General features: G+C 49.2%; 1 protein-coding gene and 1 long non-coding RNA gene across 4 annotated transcripts in view; one reads left to right on the forward strand and one right to left on the reverse strand.

The window, feature by feature from the left end:
• Window positions 1-21,534, reverse strand: part of LOC143777130 (serine protease FAM111A-like) — a 94,642-nt gene that overhangs the window by 32,144 nt on the left and 40,964 nt on the right. The window contains exons 1-6 of one of the 3 annotated variants that reach the window (XM_077267181.1): window positions 12,195-12,529; window positions 10,568-10,626; window positions 10,382-10,477; window positions 9,786-9,836; window positions 7,200-7,289; window positions 5,761-5,835 (exon numbers count right to left, since the gene is read on the reverse strand). In XM_077267181.1, coding sequence (XP_077123296.1) covers window positions 5,761-5,835; window positions 7,200-7,289; window positions 9,786-9,836; window positions 10,382-10,477; window positions 10,568-10,626; window positions 12,195-12,474 — 651 coding nt within the window. In that variant the 5' untranslated portion in view covers window positions 12,475-12,529. Of the gene's footprint in view, window positions 1-5,760; window positions 5,836-7,199; window positions 7,290-9,785; window positions 9,837-10,381; window positions 10,478-10,567; window positions 10,628-12,194; window positions 12,530-21,534 lie in introns of those variants that run through there. The other 2 variants (XM_077267183.1, XM_077267182.1) reach the window with 2 other exon arrangements.
• LOC143777132 (uncharacterized) lies at window positions 12,385-14,335 on the forward strand. The gene is made up of 3 exons (XR_013215976.1): window positions 12,385-12,533; window positions 13,827-13,919; window positions 14,003-14,335. It is a non-coding gene; the product is annotated as an uncharacterized LOC143777132 (long non-coding RNA).

Below are 21,534 nucleotides of genomic sequence, written 5' to 3' on the forward strand. Positions count from 1 at the left end.
CCCCCTCAAGGTGCTCAAAACCTCATTCAAGAAGTTTATTAACCCTTCAGGTGCTTCACAGGAATTAATGTAATGTGGAAGGAAAAAATAAACATTTAACTTTTTTTCTCAAAATTTTTTTAATTTAGACCCATTTTTTTTTTACTTTCACAAGGATAACAGGAGAAATTACACCAAAAAAATTTGTTGTGTAATTTCTCCTCAGTGCGCCAATACCCCATTTGTGAGGGAAAATTACTGGTTGTGCGCACGGCATGGCTCGGAAGGGAAGGAGCACCATTTGACTTTTTGAATGTAAAATTTGCTGGAAAAATTAGCTGACACCATGTCGCGTTTGAAGAGCCCCTGATGTACCTAAACAGTGAAATCAGCCTGAACACATGTGGAGATTCCCTAACAAAGAGGCAATCCCTGCAAGTATTCCAGGCTGTCTAACAGCTGCAAATCATGCAGCCATGGGGACTCGAACATAATATACGAGCACGCCCAAGATAATCGGATAACACTCGAGCATGCTCGGATAAGACATAATCCGAACACGTTCGCCCATCACTACTAATTTTTCATTACTTTTTTCCAGTTTGATATTATGCTTGTGCAGCACCTTGAGCATTAACAAACTTCTTAAATGCGTTTTTAAATATCCAGAGGGGTGTCGTTTTTAAAGTGGTGACTTGTTTCAAGGTTTTATGACATATAGGACCCTCAAAGTCACTTCAAAAGAGAAGTGGTACCTTAAAAAATATGATTAGTAAATTTGTTGGAAAAATGAAAAATTGCTGTTAAACTTTTAACCCTTCTAACTTACTAATAACAAAAATAGGTTTCAAGATGACACTGACAAAGCGTACATGTGGTAAATGTTATTTATTATTTATTTAGTGCAGTATGACTGTTTTGAGGGCATAAACATTAGAAGTTAGAAAGATGCAGATTTTTCTAAATTGTCATCAAATTTCTCATATTTTCATATACACAAATCATGTCGACCTAAACTTACTGCTATTAGGCCAGTCTCACACGTCCAGATAATTCCGGTACCGGAAAAATCGGTACCGGAGTTATCCGTGTCCGTGTGTCCCTGAGCTCACGTGGGACATCAGTGTGGCACACGTGCGGCAGCCGTGTGCCGACTGGGTACCACACGGACCGTGCAGGAGACAGCGCTACAGTAAGCGCAGTCCCCCCAGCGTGTGGTGCTGAAGCCGCCATTTATTTCTTCTCCCCAGCAGCGTTCGCTGGAGAAGCAATGAAAAATCAATGTTTTTTTTAATTATTTTTGTGGTTAAAATAAAGATCCTTGTCCCCTCCCGCCTCCCACCCCTGTGCGCCCGCCCGCTGCCATTAAAATACTCACCCAGCTCCCTCTATGCTTCCTCTCAGCGCCGCAGCTTGTCCTGTGTGAGCGGTCACGTGGTGCCACTCATTACAGGGATGAATATGCGGCTCCACCCCTATAGGGGGTGGTTTGCACGTTAATGAGCGGGCCAATTTTTACAATTCTGACCACTGTCCCTTTATGAGGTTATAACTCTGAAGCTTCAACGGATCCCGGTGATTCTGACATTGTTTTCTCGTGACATATTGTACTTCATGATAGTGGTAAAATTTCTTTGATATTACCTGCGTTTATTTGTGAAAAAAAAAACAGAAATTTGATACATTTTGAAAATTTTGCAATTTTCCATCTTTGAATTTTTATGCCCTTAAATCACAGAGATATGTCACACAAAATACTTAATAAATAACATTTCCCACAAGTCTACTTTACATCAGAACAATTTTGGAAACAAATTTTTTTTTTGTTAGGGAGTTATAAGGGTTAAAAGTTGACCAGCAATTTCTCATTTTTACAACACCATTTTTTTTTAGGGACCACATCTCATTTGAAGTCATTTTGAGGGGTCTATATGATAGAAAATACCCAAGTGTGACACCATTCTAAAAACTGCACCCCTCAAGGTGCTCAAAACCACATTCAAGAAGTTTATTAACCCTTCAGGTGTTTCACAGGAATTTTTGGAATGTTTAAAAAAAACCAAAATGAACATTTAACTTTTTTTCACAAAAAATTTACTTCAGATCCAATTTGTTTTATTTTACCAAGGATAACAGGAGAAAATACCCCATATGTTGGGGGGACCACCGTTTGGGCGCATGGCAGGGCTTGGAAGGGAAGTATTGGTGTTTTGGAATGCAAACTTTGATGGATTGGTCTGCGGGTGTCATGTTGCATTTGCAGAGCCCCTGATGTGCCTAAACAGTAGAAACTCCCCACAAGTGACCCCATTTTGGAAACTAGACCCCCCAAGGAACTTATCTAGATGTGTGGTGAGAACTATGAACTCCCAAGTGTTTCACTGAAGTTTAGAACGCAGAGCCGTGAAAATAAAAAATCATTTTTTTCCCCACAAAAATTATTTTTAGCCCTCATTTTTATTTTCCCAAGGGTAACAGGAGAAATTGTACTGCAAAAGTTGTTGTCCAATTTGTCCTGAGTACGCTGATACCCCATATATGGGGCTAAACCACTGTTTGGGCGCACGGCAGAGCTCGGAAGGGAAGGAGCACTGTTTTCCTTTTTCAACGCAAAATTGGCTGGAATTGAGATCGGACGCCATGTCGCGTTTGGAGAGCCCTTGATGTGCCTAAACAGTGGAAACCCCCCAACTTAACTCCAACCCTAGCCCGAACACACCCCTAACCCTAATCCCAACCCTAACCATAACCCTAACCCTGACACACACCTAACCTTAATCCCAACCCTAATGCCAACCGTAAACTTAATCCAAACCCTAACCCCATCTCTAGCCCCAACCTTAACTTTAGCCCTAACTCTAACCCTAATGGGAAAATGGAAATAAATAATTTTTTTAATTTTATTATTTTTTCCCTAACTAAGGGGGTGATAAGGGGGGTTTGATTTACGATTTATAGCGGGTTTTTGTTTGGCAGCTGTCACAGGCTAAAAGATGCTTTTTATTGCAAAAAATAGTTTTTGCATCACCACATTTTGAGAACTATAATTTTTCCATATTTTGGCCCACAGAGTCATGTAAGGTCTTGTTTTTTGCGGGACCAGTTGATGTTTTTATTGGTACCATTTTTGGCACATGACATTTTTTTATCACTTTTTATTACGATTAGTGATGAGCGAATATACTCGTTACTCGAGATTTCCCGAGCACGCTCGGGTGACCTCCAAGTGTTTTTTAATGCTCGGAGATTACGTTTTTTTTATTTCCGCAGCTGAATGATTTACAGCTATTAGCCAGCTTGATTACATGTGGGGATTCCCTAGCAACCAGGCAACCCCCACATGTACTTATGCTGGCTAAAAGCTGTAAATCATTCAGCTGAGGCGATGAAAACTCAATCTCCGAGCACTAAAAAATACTCGGAGGACACCCGAGCGTGCTCGGGAAATCTCGAGTAACGAGTATATTCGCTCATCACTAACTACGATTTTTGGGAGGCAGAATGAATAAAAACCAGCAATTCATGAATTTCTTTTGGGGGGGCGCTTATACCATTCCGCGTTTGGTAAAATTGATAAAGCAGTTTTATTCTTTGGGTTGGTACGATTACAGCGATACCTCATTTATATTTTTTTATGTTTTAGCGCTTTTATACAATAAAAACTATTTTATATGAAAAAAATTATTATTTTTGCATCGCTTTATTCTGAGGGCCATAACTTTTTTTTATCTTTTTGGTGATGACGCTGTATGGCAGCTCGTTTTTGTGGGATAAGATGACGTTTTCAGCGGTACCATGTTTACTTATATCCGTCTTTTTGATCGCGTGTTATTCCACATTTTGTTCGGCGGTATGATGATAAAGCGTTGTTTTTTGTCTCGTTTTTTATTTAACTTTTTAACGGAGATTCATTGAAGGGGTTAATAAGTGGGACAGTTTTATAGGTTGGGTCGTTATGGACACGGCCAAACTAAATATGTGTACTTTTTCTTTATTTAGGAATTTAAAAATATATCTTTTTACACATTTTTTTTTTACTTTTTTACATTGTCCCAGGGTGGGACATCACTGTATAAAGTGAGATCGCTGATATGACACTTTGCTTAGCACTGTGTCAGGTCAGCGATGACAGGCAATGCAGGAGGCTTGCAGGAGCCTGCTCTCAGGAGGCACTGACAAGCCACCTCCCTGCAGGACCCGAAGAACCCCGCAGCCATCTTGGATCCGGGGGCCTGCAGGGAGGAGACTCTCGGACCAACACGATCATATCACGTTGTTCTGAGGGTCCCAGGGAAGCACGCTCCCTCTGCGATACTTCCCAGTGCCACTGGAATGCTGCGATCTTGTTTGATCGCAGTGTTCCGGGGGTTAAAGTGCCGCGATCGGCCGCGCTCTCCCCGTGATCGCATATGACGTACGTATCTTGTCCATGGGAATTAGGTCCCAGGTCACATGGATGGGATAGTACGTCCGATGGCAGAAAGGGGTTAAGGAATTTGAACCTGTGATTGACTGTTTGCTCTGTGCACTGTAATATAAATGTAATACAGTGAGTAGAGAAAATGACGGTCTCCTATGAAGCCAAACCATGAGCCACAAGCTGGTCTTCTCAGAAGCTGAATTGCCCCAGGCAGCTGTGACAGCCCATCACAACCCTGTGATCACTTCTTTTAAATGCCGTAGTCAGTGATTGACAGCAGAATTAAATGGCTGTGCAACACCCCAGATAACCGCTTGTTGCAGTGATGTTGCCTTCCTTTCCAGGAGGGTGATGTCACGCTTGGAGGCAAGGAGGATTCTCTTGACCAGGCAAGGCACTCACATACAACATATTCTGAATCCAGGCCAGAAGGGGGGAGCTCAGGACCCGGATTCAGGGGAGCTTCCTTAGACTTTATGTATCCTGGCCTGGAGGAGGAGCTAGTTAGTCTCCAGGAGGGAGAGATAGAGGAAGGACGTCTGGAGCAGACAGAGAGGCCTAGCAGCCATGTGGGAGCTGCAGCCTCTGGGAAGAGAGATAACCTGAAGGGTTGTATGTGGTGGATCTACAGAGGAAAGGAGCAGAGGAGAGATAAAGGGCTCAGAGGGGAACTGTGACCGGGCACCCTCAGAGCCAGAACGCAGCAACCGGGCACCGGGAGCCCGAGGCTTTAGTGGGACTCTAGGACGCATAGCAGAACCGGAGGGCTAAGAACTTTAGGTGATCGGCCCGCACCACGCCTGAGAAGCAGCAGCACCTGAAGAGCCTGGGTCATGATAGAGACCCTGTAAAACGGCTCAAACTGCATGTCATGCATGTACCTGTTCTAGGACAGGGTAAAGAGGACACCGTGACATGCCCTTTAAGACCGGACCCGGTACCGAGTACCCCACGGCACAGGTGGGCGACCCAGTTGCACTGCAGCAATCAGAGCAGGCACCGTTCACTGCAGTAAGAGGCAGATGCTATGTAACACAGGTGGCACCTGCCAGCTCAGAATCTGAGAAATCCGCAAGTATAACGCCCTGCGTTTTACCGTGGTTTTTATGCGGATTTCACCTGCGTTTTTACACCTGCAGATTCCAATTATGGAACAGGTGTAAAACACTGCGGAATCCACACAAAGAATTGACATGCTGCGGAAAATAAACCACAGGGTTTCCGTGTGGTATTTTCCGCAGCATGGGCACTGCGGAGTTGGTTTTCCTTAGGTTTACATGGTACTGTACACTACATGGAAAACTGCTGCCAATCCGCAGCGTCAAATCCGCAACGTGTGCAGATAGCCTCACACTTTTTACCTTTCCTGCTGCTTTTGCTCCTCGTTCTGCAGTCCACAGCTTTTTTCTTCCTGGGGTTTTCTTCACATTTTGAGTCTTTGGATAAAAAGATTCATGAGAATGAGTAGCCGGATATCTCTACTCTGTCAGCCAACAAAGATGATATTCACCATTTTTATCATATTGGTCATCATGTAAAATGGGCAGACAACAAATACACAGATCATGAGGATAATAAACAGTGAAATAAGGTGAAACACAAGGTGTATATAAACCGCTGTATGTATGGTAAGTGTGACAAATCTCTAACATATTATTCCTGCGCTTCATGTGAGATAAGTCTTTGTACTTCCATCCCCATAACACTCCTTGCCCTGCAACAGGGCCTTGTACAAAGATGGCAGATATGGCCGCCTTTATTGCACTCAGATTTGTGAAGTAAAACCACCTCGCTACATTCTCTAACTCACACAATTCTCAGTACGTTCCCACTTTGTGAATACATGGATTTTTCTTCTGTGTATTTGCATGTAGAAAACCCTTAGCATACTTCACACAAGGCAGAGAAAATCCGCTGCGTAAATTTGACTGAAATTGTAGTGACACAATGTAACATTGGCTGTACTGTTTTCCTGTGATGTCCCATTCCAACGTGTGACGCCAATGTTTCCCAATGTGTTAGACCTCTTTCACACATCAGTTTTTTGCCATCAGTCACAATCCATTGGCTCGACGAATTCGTCGTAGATTGTGAAAAACTGATGCGACGGATCAGTTTTGTCACCGGATCCGACTAGCTGATCCGGCTAATTGGATCCTAAAAAAATCGGAGCATGCTCAGTTTAAAAAAAACGGAATCCATCGCCGAATTCCATCATTTGACAGATCCAGCACTATAGGCTTCCATTCTAGCAAACGACGGACGGCGACGGATCCGTCGCTGTCCGTTTTTTCAACGGAGACAAAAAAAAGTTACTTTGTCCGTCATCTCTGGCCGCTGGATCGACAATTTTCGACGGATCCAGCGAACGATGGATGAAACGTGAGGCGATCCGTTGCAATCCGTCACTAATACAAGTCTATGAGGAAAAAACGAATCAGGCAGCATCAGTCGCTGGATCTGTTTTTTTTCAAAATATCGACAGATTGCAACTGATGGCAAAAACCTGATGTGTGCAAGGGGCCTAACGCGCTGTGACAGTCGCAGGTCACACACACTTGCCATAGACTACAATACAAGTGGCATGCGACTTATCTGTAACTTGGCCATTTTATTTACCCCAGAATCATAGCTATACAATAGTCAGGTGACGACACGGCGCAGACGGTTGCACAGTTGCTTTCGTCAGAGCACTTCTGTCTCCGTGTGGCCGTCGCCTGCAGTGAATCTCTCTCCACGTCCTGAATGTCGCCATGTGCAGTGAGAATCCACCGCCGAGCTCCTGCTGAGACCATTTTACCTTTTCGCTCTTTTTCTGTGCACTCTTCTTTCCCAAATCAGTTAACCACTTCGAATCATTTGGTCTTCCATCGTTGAGTTGTCCAGACACCTGAGGGGGTATTAAATAACAAAAGGCATTTGTACTGGGTGGTGTGGTCCTATGAACCGATAATAAATGCATAGGTACCACAATCTGGGGTTATTATTCCAGATGTTTTCCCAAAAGTAAAAAAAAAAAAAAAAAAAAAAAAAAAAACCCTCAAAAAACAAATACATCTTTTCCACCCTCTTCCGCTCCATGGAGCAGGTGTGTAGAAGCTGGTGACAGACGTAATCAGCTGTAGCCACTTCATTTATCTAGGCTGTTATTCACACACACGGTCATCCTGCAGATTTACAGCCCAGCAGTCCTGTGCTGCCGGAGTGTTTCCACTGGTTTCCAGCACAATCACTTAATGATGCACGGAAATGGCTTTTATATGATTCAGTTATTTTGCAGGAAACAGTGGAAAAACAGTGGTGTCAAAGGGCTGCTGGGCTGTAAAGCCGTAGCATGAGCACTGCGTGTGAACACCGCCTTAGGCCGGCGTCACACTCAGCGTATGAAAATACGGTCCGTTTTTTACGGCCGTAATATGCAGAAATGTTCCCAAAATAGTGATCCGTATGTCATCCGTAGTCAGGGTGTGTCAGCGTATTTTGCGCATGGCATCCTCCGTATGTAATCCGTATGGCATCCGTACTGCGATATTTTCTCGCAGGCTTGCAAAACCGACATCTATGGATTTTTGGGCTCAAATGTTCGTTAAAACATATATACAGTAATATATATATATATATATATATATATATATATATATATATATATATATATATATATATATATATATATATATATATATATATATATATATATATATATATATATACACACACACACTGTATTTATATTTCATTCGGCGCTAGATAGCATAAAAGCCAGTAATTCAATTGCCGGCTTTTGCTTTCTCCTTCCCAAACCCGACAGGATATGAGACATGATTACATACAGTAAACCATCTCATATCCCCTTTTCTTTTTTGCATATTCCACACTACTAATGTTAGTAGTGTGTATGTGCAAAATTTGGGCGTTCTAGCTATTAAATTAAAGGGCTAAATTGCAGAAAAAATTGGCATTGGCTCCTGCGCAATTTTCTCCGCCAGAGTGGTAAAGCCAGTGACTGAGGGCAGATATTAATAGCCAGGAGAGGGTCCATGGTTATTGGCCCCCCGTGGCTAAAAACATCTGCCCCCAGCCACCCCAGAAAAGGCACATCTGGAAGATGCGCCTATTCTGGCACTTGGCCACTCTCTTCCCACTCCTGTGTAGCGGTGGGATATGGGGTAATGAAGGGTTAATGTCACCTTGCTATTGTAAGGTGACATTAAGCCAGATTAATAATGGAGAGGCGTCAATTATGACACCTATCCATTATTAATCCAATAGTACGAAAGGGTTAATAAAACACACAGACATTATTACAAAGTACTTTAATGAAATAAAGACACAGGGTGTTGTAATATTTTATTAGACTCTTAATCCACCTGAAGACCTTCGTTCTGTAAAAAAGGAAAAGTAAAAAATCAACAATATCCCATACCTTCCATCGTTCTGGCACGTCCCACGATGTAAATCTATCTGAAGGGGTTAAATCATTTTACACCCAGGAGCTCTGCTAAAGCAGCTGTGCTCGTGCCTGTAAAAATATGGGGAATGAATGGAGTGCAGGGGAATATCCTATAGTTACCTCGAGTCGCGGTGATGCGCCCCCCTGCTGGATGAACTTATATGAACTCGAGCCTGGGAACTCTATCTATCTATCTATCTATATACACACACATTTATTCTACCTATTCTATTCTGTCAGTGTGATTTTACTGTACACTGCACTGAATTGCCGGCTTTTCTAACATCGGTGCGTATTTCTCGCAAGTCACACTGCTGGTCCGTGTGTAATCCGTATTTTTCTCGCACCCACACACTTTCATTGGCGATTTTTTTGCGCAATACGGTGACAAACGCAGCATGCTGCGATTTTCTACGGCCATACAAGACCGTATAATACGGATCAGTAAAATACGGCAGATAGGAGCTGGGACATAGAGAATCATTGTACCGTATGCAATCCGTATTTTCTGCACCTCTCATACGTCCGTAAAACTCGCTAGTGTGACGCCGGCCTAACATGGAGGATGTGTAATTGTTGGCATCAGTATAGGGAGGGTCTCAGACTGCGGCTTCCCCATGACGACTGCTCAGTTTGCAGTAGCCTCTTTGTTGAGTACAGGATGTTGGGGCTGAATATTAATGATGAGCCCGTATATCTTATACAGAGCGACTGCCCAAGCCTCTGTGTCCCACATAGTCAGGTGCCTGGGGGGCGAGAACACGGCCCAGTGATTGTCCGTGGTGGTCTCTGACTCCCTGCTCCATCCCCTCAGGACCTGCACTTGGTAGAACACATGTTGTCCACAGCATTTTATTCAATGTTGATCTGTAATAATTCCTCAAATTAGCTTTTATTTCCTGATTATGTTATTATTTTTCTGACTTGTAATTGTACCTTTCTTGTAGATACTGGAGAGTTTGCCACCACATTATATGATTGACTGTCCTATGGAAAGACAAGAAATGTGATTATTGAGTGCAGGATCCTAAAGAAGATTCTACCTGTGGATTTACACTGACTGATGATTGGGGACCAATGTTCCTGGGAACAATCTTTTCAAACTATCAGCCTGGATAAAAAGGTCACAAATCACCCAACAAATGAGCAAAACACTTGTTCTTCAAGTAAAATGATTTTTAATTTTGTTTAATAGTTCTCGGCAGCGCATCCTCTTATGTAAACATGTGCTGCCGAGAGCCTGATATTCTATGAGCACGTAACGGTCGCACATCGTGGACTCGGCAGTGCGATCAATGTGTATAAACGGCCTATTATATGCCGCGGGCATTGATGGCACATTTCAATATGCGCAGTATTGAAAGCGGGCTTCCATTAAAATTGCATTGTGATACAGCATGATGCGGAAAGTTGAGCTTCCCACATGAGATCACTGCGTAACAAAAAAAAACACATTTCAGGTGATATGCCAATGTGGAACCCTGGTGTAAGTCAGTGAAGGTGGAATCCCCATTTACAGTGGAGAACTTTACCTGCAGTGGAGTTAGTATTGGCATTAATGTCCGATTGGTTTGGTTTAGCTCCACTGAATTTGACCGGTTTTCCTTATCTAGGTGCGCACTTGGGTCCTATTCATGCATGAAAATAAACAGAATCATTGTCTTGATCATGTCCGTATATTATAATTTATAGATAAATCATATCTAACAAAGTCTCACCAGGTGGTTGCTGATCTGCTCGGCCATGAGGAACCTGTAAACTTTATTTGTGATGAAGTCTGGAAAAGAACAAGTAGATGATGTCAAGTCAAAATGGAAAAAGAACCAGGCACAAATGAAAAAGTTACAATGTTACAAATAACAAAGTCCAAATGCAGTGTTCATCCGGAGAGCGTTCATCAACTGAACTGACTGCACCATTATGAATATCATAATGCAAAAAACAGTGCGATGTCCAGGCGTTAAGTTACATCACACTAAGGTCATGTATATATATTATACAGTAGAGCGGCACAACCTGAGGATCACTATGTAGAGAGGCTGTGTGGGGGGATATTATGAAAAAGGGGCAGTTTAGGGGGCTATTTTAGAGAGGGGCAGTTTGTGAGGAATATTATCGTGAAGGGCAGTCTGTGGGAGAATATTATGGAGAGGGGCAGTGTGGAAGAATAGTATGGAGAGGGAGAATGTGGGGGAAATATGGTGAAGGGCAATGTGTGGGGGAGAATATTATGGAGAGGGGCCATGTGGGAGAATAGTATGGAGAGGGTGAGTGTGGGGAAATATTATGGTGAAGGGCAATGTGTGTGGGGATATTATGGTGAAGGGCAATGTGGGGGGGATATTATGGTGTGGGGGGATATTATGGTGAAGGGCATGGTGGGGGGGAATATTATGTGAAGGGCAGTGTGGGGGGAGAATAATATGGTGAATGGCAATGTGTGGGGGAGAATATTATGGAGAGGGGCAGTGTGGGAGAATAGTATGGAGAGGGAGAGTGTGGGGGAAATATTATGGTGAAGGGCAATGTGTGTGGGGATATTATGGTGAAGGGCAATGTGGGGGGGATATTATGGTGAAGGGCAATGTGGGGGGGATATTATGGTGTGGGGGGATATTATGGTGAAGGGCATGGTGGGGGGAATATTATGGTGAAGGGCAGTGTGTGGGGGAGAATATTATGGAGACGAGCAGTGTGGGAGAATAGTATGGAGAGGGAGAGTGGGGGGATTATGGTGAAGGGCAATGTGTGGGGGGATATTATGGTGAAGGGCATGGTGAGGGGGATATTATGGTGAAGGGCAGTGTGGGGGGCAGGGCCGGCTCCAGGTTTTTGAGGGCCCCAGGCGAAAGAGTCTCAGTGGGCCCCCCTTTAACACATACCACGAATCATGATCGCATATAACACAGCCATATAGTATATAACACAGCCCACATAGCATATAGCACAGACACGTAGCATATAACACATCCATGCAGTATATAACGCCCACATAGCATATAACACAGCCACGTAGTATATAACACAGCCCACGTAGCATATCACAGCCACATATTATATAACACAGCCCATGTAGTTTATAGAACAGCCATGTAGTATATAGCACAGCCCACGTAGCATATAACAGCCCATATAGTATATAGCACAGCCACATAGTATATAACATGCCCACGTAGTTTACAGAACAGCCATGTAGTATACAGCACAGCCCACATAGCATATAACAGCCCACGTAGTATATAACATGGCCCAAGTAGTATACAGCACAGCCCCCCTCCCACCAAGAATGGCCCCATAGTCCAGTACTCACTATTATAGTTACAAAAAAAACAAAACACTCCTCACCTCTCAAAGTTCCCGCGTCGCGCTGCTCCCTCCCTGTTCCGGTGGTAGAGGCTAAATCCAATGTAGAGGCTAAATCCAAGTCGGCTAAAGGACCTCTGCCGACGTCATGCCCATGTGACCGGAGGGGGCGGTGCCTCTTCCTCCATAGAACAGACAGAGCAGACACGAGGAAGCTGTGGATGTCATGGCGGGATTTCGTGCAGGATTTGGATTTGGAGTGTTTTGTGCAGGATTTGCCTCTTCCTCCATAGAGCAGACAGGAGGAGGCTGTGGATGTCATGGTTGGATTTCGAGCAAGATTTGTGGTATTTTGGGGTCATTCTCCAAAGTCACAATCAGGTAAGTGGGAGTCTGCCTGGGGAGAATGGGGTGATGTTGCTTGCATGGGTCTGCCTGGGGAGAATGGGTGATGTTGCTTGCATGGGGCTGCATGCTGGACGGGGGGTCCGCCTGGGGAGAATGGGATGATGTTGCTTGCATGGGGCTGCATGTGCATGCTGGTGGGGGTGTCTGCCTGGGGAGAATGTGGTGACGTTGCTTGCATGGGGCTGCATGTGCATGCTGGGGGGGGGGCTTCCTGGGGAGAATGGGGTGATGTTGCTTGCATGGGTCTGCCTGGGGAGAATGGGGTGATGTTGCTTGCATGGGGCTGCCTGGGGAGAATGGGGTGGTGTTGCTTGCATGGGGCTGCCTGGGGAGAATGGGGTGGTGTTGCTTGCATGGGGCTGCCTGGGGAGAATGGGGTGGTGTTGCTTGCATGGGGCTGCCTGGGGAGAATGGGGTGGTGTTGCTTGCATGGGGCTGCCTGGGGAGAATGGGGTGGTGTTGCTTGCATGGGGCTGCATGTGCATGCTGGACAGGGGGTCTGCCTGGGGAGAATGGGATGATGTTGCTTGCATGGGGCTGCATGTGCATGCTGGTGGGGGGGGGGTCTGCCTGGGGAGAATGGGGTGATGTTGCTTGCATGGGTCTGCCTGGGGAGAATGGGTGATGTTGCTTGCATGGGGCGGCATGTGCATGCTGGACGGGGGGTCCGCCTGGGGAGAATAGGGTGATGTTGCTTGCATGGGGCTGCATGCTGGAGGGGGGGTGCCTGGGGAGAAGGGGGAGATGTTGTTTGCATGGGACTGCATGCTGTAGGGGCCTGCCTGGGGAACGGTGACTGCAGCCTGGGGGTCTCAGTGGGAAGGGGGTCATGTTCCTTGCTAGCGGTGCTGGGTGTCTGTTGGGAAGGGGGGCTGCAGGTCTCTGGGGAAGAGAGGCCGTGTGCTGGAGTCTGTTGAGAAGGGGGTCATGTTGCCTGCGTGGGGGATCTGCGTGCAGGGGGGTCTACCTGCAGAATGGGGCTGATGTTACTCGCATGGGTCTGCATGGTGTGGGGGGCTGATGTCACGTGCTGTGCAGGTCAGTGTGTGTGATGTCACTTGCGGTGGGGGGTGCAGGGAAGTATAGTGCTACGTGTGTGGGGGCGAACAGGGGAGGGGATGAATGATGATGGAGATCTGAGGGATTGATATTACTTGGCATGAGAATCTCTGCCTGATGGTAAGGAGTTGGTCCTGTGTTTTTTGTTTTTTTTTTCAATACATAAAACGTTTTCTCATTAATATTATTGGGGACACCTGCTGTCAGGTTGATGACTGACCTATGACCTCTGGGAGCGAAACAGCTTTACAACAATGTCTCCAGATCCCTGACTTTATTCTCCCCTCGCACGCTGTGCTGGTCAGTATTAGCCCGGTGGCCACTGGTGTCAGCCACTACTTGTATCCAGTTTTCTGCATGATTTTTTTTTTGTTTTATTCTAGGTATTGTGACTTTTCCCCATCCTGTGCCCCCCAGAGCAGTGACCTCCCTGCAGATGTCATTTCATCACTGGACTTCTTTTCACCAAGTGGAATGGCGGTGCCCCCACAATCCATGTGAGGACCCAAAGGGATGACACTGTGGGCGTCTGATAATGTCAGATAGATGAGTATAATTACTAAAAAAAAACACCTTTTTCTCGATTTGCTCTCCCTCTGTCTCCCCGCTCTCCCTCTGTCTCCCCGCTCTCCCTCTGTCTCCCCGCTCTCCCTCTGTCTCCCCGCTCTCCCTCTGTCTCCCCGCTCTCCCTCTGTCTCCCCGCTCTCCCTCTGTCTCCCCGCTCTCCCTCTGTCTCCCCGCTCTCCCTCTGTCTCCCCGCTCTCCCTCTGTCTCCCCGCTCTCCCTCTGTCTCCCCGCTCTCCCTCTGTCTCCCCGCTCTCCCTCTGTCTCCCCGCTCTCCCTCTGTCTCCCCGCTCTCCCTCTGTCTCCCCGCTCTCCCTCTGTCTCCCCGCTCTCCCTCTGTCTCCCCGCTCTCCCTCTGTCTCCCCGCTCTCCCTCTGTCTCCCCGCTCTCCCTCTGTCTCCCCGCTCTCCCTCTGTCTCCCCGCTCTCCCTCTGTCTCCCCGCTCTCCCTCTGTCTCCCCGCTCTCCCTCTGTCTCCCCGCTCTCCCTCTGTCTCCCCGCTCTCCCTCTGTCTCCCCGCTCTCCCTCTGTCTCCCCGCTCTCCCTCTGTCTCCCCGCTCTCCCTCTGTCTCCCCGCTCTCCCTCTGTCTCCCCGCTCTCCCTCTGTCTCCCCGCTCTCCCTCTGTCTCCCCGCTCTCCCTCTGTCTCCCCGCTCTCCCTCTGTCTCCCCGCTCTCCCTCTGTCTCCCCGCTCTCCCTCTGTCTCCCCGCTCTCCCTCTGTCTCCCCGCTCTCCCTCTGTCTCCCCGCTCTCCCTCTGTCTCCCCGCTCTCCCTCTGTCTCCCCGCTCTCCCTCTGTCTCCCCGCTCTCCCTCTGTCTCCCCGCTCTCCCTCTGTCTCCCCGCTCTCCCTCTGTCTCCCCGCTCTCCCTCTGTCTCCCCGCTCTCCCTCTGTCTCCCCGCTCTCCCTCTGTCTCCCCGCTCTCCCTCTGTCTCCCCGCTCTCCCTCTGTCTCCCCGCTCTCCCTCTGTCTCCCCGCTCTCCCTCTGTCTCCCCGCTCTCCCTCTGTCTCCCCGCTCTCCCTCTGTCTCCCCGCTCTCCCTCTGTCTCCCCGCTCTCCCTCTGTCTCCCCGCTCTCCCTCTGTCTCCCCGCTCTCCCTCTGTCTCCCCGCTCTCCCTCTGTCTCCCCGCTCTCCCTCTGTCTCCCCGCTCTCCCTCTGTCTCCCCGCTCTCCCTCTGTCTCCCCGCTCTCCCTCTGTCTCCCCGCTCTCCCTCTGTCTCCCCGCTCTCCCTCTGTCTCCCCGCTCTCCCTCTGTCTCCCCGCTCTCCCTCTGTCTCCCCGCTCTCCCTCTGTCTCCCCGCTCTCCCTCTGTCTCCCCGCTCTCCCTCTGTCTCCCCGCTCTCCCTCTGTCTCCCCGCTCTCCCTCTGTCTCCCCGCTCTCCCTCTGTCTCCCCGCTCTCCCTCTGTCTCCCCGCTCTCCCTCTGTCTCCCCGCTCTCCCTCTGTCTCCCCGCTCTCCCTCTGTCTCCCCGCTCTCCCTCTGTCTCCCCGCTCTCCCTCTGTCTCCCCGCTCTCCCTCTGTCTCCCCGCTCTCCCTCTGTCTCCCCGCTCTCCCTCTGTCTCCCCGCTCTCCCTCTGTCTCCCCGCTCTCCCTCTGTCTCCCCGCTCTCCCTCTGTCTCCCCGCTCTCCCTCTGTCTCCCCGCTCTCCCTCTGTCTCCCCGCTCTCCCTCTGTCTCCCCGCTCTCCCTCTGTCTCCCCGCTCTCCCTCTGTCTCCCCGCTCTCCCTCTGTCTCCCCGCTCTCCCTCTGTCTCCCCGCTCTCCCTCTGTCTCCCCGCTCTCCCTCTGTCTCCCCGCTCTCCCTCTGTCTCCCCGCTCTCCCTCTGTCTCCCCGCTCTCCCTCTGTCTCCCCGCTCTCCCTCTGTCTCCCCGCTCTCCCTCTGTCTCCCCGCTCTCCCTCTGTCTCCCCGCTCTCCCTCTGTCTCCCCGCTCTCCCTCTGTCTCCCCGCTCTCCCTCTGTCTCCCCGCTCTCCCTCTGTCTCCCCGCTCTCCCTCTGTCTCCCCGCTCTCCCTCTGTCTCCCCGCTCTCCCTCTGTCTCCCCGCTCTCCCTCTGTCTCCCCGCTCTCCCTCTGTCTCCCCGCTCTCCCTCTGTCTCCCCGCTCTCCCTCTGTCTCCCCGCTCTCCCTCTGTCTCCCCGCTCTCCCTCTGTCTCCCCGCTCTCCCTCTGTCTCCCCGCTCTCCCTCTGTCTCCCCGCTCTCCCTCTGTCTCCCCGCTCTCCCTCTGTCTCCCCGCTCTCCCTCTGTCTCCCCGCTCTCCCTCTGTCTCCCCGCTCTCCCTCTGTCTCCCCGCTCTCCCTCTGTCTCCCCGCTCTCCCTCTGTCTCCCCGCTCTCCCTCTGTCTCCCCGCTCTCCCTCTGTCTCCCCGCTCTCCCTCTGTCTCCCCGCTCTCCCTCTGTCTCCCCGCTCTCCCTCTGTCTCCCCGCTCTCCCTCTGTCTCCCCGCTCTCCCTCTGTCTCCCCGCTCTCCCTCTGTCTCCCCGCTCTCCCTCTGTCTCCCCGCTCTCCCTCTGTCTCCCCGCTCTCCCTCTGTCTCCCCGCTCTCCCTCTGTCTCCCCGCTCTCCCTCTGTCTCCCCGCTCTCCCTCTGTCTCCCCGCTCTCCCTCTGTCTCCCCGCTCTCCCTCTGTCTCCCCGCTCTCCCTCTGTCTCCCCGCTCTCCCTCTGTCTCCCCGCTCTCCCTCTGTCTCCCCGCTCTCCCTCTGTCTCCCCGCTCTCCCTCTGTCTCCCCGCTCTCCCTCTGTCTCCCCGCTCTCCCTCTGTCTCCCCGCTCTCCCTCTGTCTCCCCGCTCTCCCTCTGTCTCCCCGCTCTCCCTCTGTCTCCCCGCTCTCCCTCTGTCTCCCCGCTCTCCCTCTGTCTCCCCGCTCTCCCTCTGTCTCCCCGCTCTCCCTCTGTCTCCCCGCTCTCCCTCTGTCTCCCCGCTCTCCCTCTGTCTCCCCGCTCTCCCTCTGTCTCCCCGCTCTCCCTCTGTCTCCCCGCTCTCCCTCTGTCTCCCCGCTCTCCCTCTGTCTCCCCGCTCTCCCTCTGTCTCCCCGCTCTCCCTCTGTCTCCCCGCTCTCCCTCTGTCTCCCCGCTCTCCCTCTGTCTCCCCGCTCTCCCTCTGTCTCCCCGCTCTCCCTCTGTCTCCCCGCTCTCCCTCTGTCTCCCCGCTCTCCCTCTGTCTCCCCGCTCTCCCTCTGTCTCCCCGCTCTCCCTCTGTCTCCCCGCTCTCCCTCTGTCTCCCCGCTCTCCCTCTGTCTCCCCGCTCTCCCTCTGTCTCCCCGCTCTCCCTCTGTCTCCCCGCTCTCCCTCTGTCTCCCCGCTCTCCCTCTGTCTCCCCGCTCTCCCTCTGTCTCCCCGCTCTCCCTCTGTCTCCCCGCTCTCCCTCTGTCTCCCCGCTCTCCCTCTGTCTCCCCGCTCTCCCTCTGTCTCCCCGCTCTCCCTCTGTCTCCCCGCTCTCCCTCTGTCTCCCCGCTCTCCCTCTGTCTCCCCGCTCTCCCTCTGTCTCCCCGCTCTCCCTCTGTCTCCCCGCTCTCCCTCTGTCTCCCCGCTCTCCCTCTGTCTCCCCGCTCTCCCTCTGTCTCCCCGCTCTCCCTCTGTCTCCCCGCTCTCCCTCTGTCTCCCCGCTCTCCCTCTGTCTCCCCGCTCTCCCTCTGTCTCCCCGCTCTCCCTCTGTCTCCCCGCTCTCCCTCTGTCTCCCCGCTCTCCCTCTGTCTCCCCGCTCATCAATGGTGAGCTAAGCCCACCAGCATCAGGGGCTTCTCTACAGCATTCTGTAATGCTGTTGTTAAGCCTCCAATGTATCCTAAAAGATGAGAAAAAGAGGTTATATTATACTCACACGGGCGGTCCGGTCCTGGGCCTCCCATCTTGATAGGATGACATCCTCTTCTTGTCTTCACACTGCGGTGCGCAGGCGCCGGGAAAGGTCAGAGAGGCCTGGGGCCTGCACACTGCAGTACTTTGTGCTGGAGCCGCAGCGTGAAGACACGAAGAGGACGTCATCTGATGAAGATGGGCATCGCGGGCTAGTCTGGCGCCTCCTATCGGACAGGACTGGGACTGTCCCAGGGTGAGTACAATATAACCGCTTTTTCTCATTTTTTAGGATACATTGGGGGCTTATCTACAGCATTACAGAATGCAATACAGAATGCTGTAGATAAGCCCCTGATGCTGGTGGGCTTAGCTCGCCCTCGATTTTGGGGGTGACAGGTTGCCTTTAAGCACCACAATGCAATTTTTGCAGCTAAAGCACGGGGACTTTGGTACAAAATGTGTTTTTCTTTTTTGTCATTAATCTGTCTTTAATGTTTAATTCATTGTTTTGATTTCTAAAACTCTTAATTATTGATTTGTATGTATGCATACTTACATATTTCTTTTTTATTTCTAACTATTAGACTTGTAATAAACTTGTTTGACGGCTATGAGTTGAAGTTTCATTTCCTTGCGGATTTACATTCTATGGGATAATGGGGAAGAGACAAAAGGTCGGGGGTGCAGCAGCTCGGGTGGTGGTGAGGGGCAGAATGGTCATTGCAGGCTGTAGGCTTTCCTGAAGAGGTGGGTTTTCAAGTTCTGTCTGAAGGATCCAAGGGTGGTGGATAATCGGACGTGTTGAGGCGTGTAATTCGAGAGGATGGGGGATATTGGGGAGAAATCTTGGAGGCGGTTGTGTGAGGAATGAATAAGTGTGGAGGAGAGTAGGAGGTCTTGGGAGGATCGGAGATTACGTGAGGGAAGATATTGGGAGATTAGTTCAGAGATATAGGGAGGGGACAGGTTGTGGATGGCTTTGTAGATCAGTGTTAGTAGTTTGAACTGGATTCGTTGTGGAGGGGAGAAACGGGAGTAGCGAGGAGAGAGGTGGACTAGTCGGGCAGCAGAGTTGAGGACAGACTGGAGTGGTGCAAGAGAGTTAGCGGGGAGGCCACAGAGGAGGGTGTTGCAGTAGTCGAGGCAAGAGATGAGGGCATGTACAAGCATTTTAGTAGATAGAGGGCAGAGGAAGGGACGGATTATGGCAATATGTTTTGAGTTGGAGGCGACAGGAGGTAGCAAGAGTTTGGATGTGCTGTTTGCTGGACAGGGCGGAGTCGAGAGTTACCGCGAGGCAGCGTATTTCAGGTGTGGGAGAGCGTGTGATGCCGCTTACCACAATAGATAGATCAGGTAGGGGGGATACGTGAGATGGGGGAAAGATGATGAGTTCGGTATTGTCTACATTGAGTTTTAGGAAGCGAGAGGTGAAAAAGGAGGATATGTCTGCGAGACACTTCGGGATTCTGGAGCAGAATCAGAGGTGAGAGAGAGAGGTGACATCTGGGCGAGAGAGGTAGATCTGAGTGTCATAAGCATACAGGTGATACTGGAAGCCATGGGACTTTGAGTTATCCTAGGCCAAGGGTATAGATGGAAGAAAGTAGGGGCCCCAGGCCAGAGCCTTGAGGGACTCCAACAGAGAGAGGGCGGAATGAGCCAATACAGTCTGCTGTGCCTGCGCAACGTCCGCAGAGTTGCCCAGATCATACCCCTACTGATTACTGGGTGGCCACCCTGCTGCGAAGACAAAGTACCATTATTACTTCCGTCACTGGAGCGGGATGGCAAAATGTGTGAGTACAAGCACATGCTGGTAGGGGCACTACTGACAGCATTCCCACCTGCCAGAAGAAACACAAGGCAGAGGAGGAGGAAGTCGCCAACATAGCTGGGGCACGACCTCGGAAGGGACGGTTAACATGGCTAAAATGTGAAAAACAATTCATCAGCATGACACATCATCCAGCACCACCATCTGATACGGTCTATACAACCAGGTGCCAGCGTTATAACAACATGGTGGAAGAGTACATGTCTATGTCCACACGTCTGCATGTACTAAGTGATGGGTCTGCCCATTTAACTTCTTGGTTTCCAAACTGGACACATGGCCTAGGCTTGTACTTTTTGACTTAGAAGTGCCGGCATGCCCCGTGGCAAGTGTAATGTTGGAACGTGTGTTTATCACAGCAGGGGATATAGTCACACATAGGCTCATCAACCTGTCCAAAGCCAACGTGGGCACTCTCGCATTCATTAAAAGAAACCAGGAGTGGAGTCCACAGGACTTGTCTGTACCTTTGGCAAACCAGACAAATGTACCATCTGCACCCAGACATTGTTATATTTTATTTGCCATTTGTTTTATTTTGGGGCCTTACCAAAAAGGAAGAGAAATAAAATCCACAAAAATAATGTTGGATACCATCAGGCCTGCCTCTTCCACCTACACTGCAATGTCCACCTCCTGCTAGTCCACCTACACCACCTCCTCCTCCACTAGGACATCCGACTACTGTATCTACATTGTTCTTTTTTTTTTAATTTTATTTTATACTATGTTCTTCTAAGTGCTGTCCCTAAAAAAAAAATAAAATAAATTAATAAACCACCCCCCCCCCCCAAAACAAAAAAAAACTTGGATACCTCATCCCCTGCCTCTTCCACCTTCATCGCCACATTCGCCTCAAGCTCATCCACCTACTACACCTCCTCCTACATTTTGACCTATGCCTCTTTTTTCAAGATTATTATTATTACTTTTTATTCTCTGTTATTTTATGTGATTTTACTATCCACATTTGTTTTCAGGGCTATTGTCCTGCTTTCCCCCTTTTTGTTCCATTTTTCACCTTTACCGCTTACTACCACCATTTTACAGCACGAAAGTTCGAGACCACATTGGCTGTGAGCTGGTCTCAGTATGCTGGGAAGGGCCCAATAAACATTTACCTTTTCAGCCTATTAATCAGTGCACAGCTGTCTGCTTTTTCTTAGCTGGTTATTAAAAAATGGGTGGACTCACCCAAAAAATTAATTGGGGCCCCCTCCATTTTTAATAACCAGCTACGGCAAAACAGACAGCTAAGGGGTGATATTAAAAAGCTGTGAAGGTCCATGGATATTGGCCCCTACCAACACTAATAACACTAGTCCTCAGCCTCACGAGAACTGGAGCATCTATTAGAAGCGCTAATTCTTGAGCATCGACTCAGCTCTTCCTGATTGCTTTTGTGCAGTGGCAATTGGGGTAATATATACAGCTCTGGCCAAAATTAAGAAACCACCACATCAAAACCCTGCCATGGGCAGCCCATTCTCCAGACCTGAACCCCACTGGAAACCTCTGGAATGTAATCAAGAGGATGATGGATAGTCACAAGCCATCAAACAAAGAACTGCTTACAGTTTTGCGCCAGAAGCAGTGTGAAACACTGCTGGAAAGCATGCCAAGATGCATGAAAGCTGTGATTAAAAATTATGGTTATTACACAAAATATTAATTTCTGAATAGTGATGGTCGAGCACTAAAATGCTCGGGTGCTCGTTGCTCAGG

Source organism: Ranitomeya variabilis, chromosome 5 (genome assembly GCF_051348905.1).
Source record: "Ranitomeya variabilis isolate aRanVar5 chromosome 5, aRanVar5.hap1, whole genome shotgun sequence".
NCBI lineage: Eukaryota > Metazoa > Chordata > Amphibia > Anura > Dendrobatidae > Ranitomeya > Ranitomeya variabilis.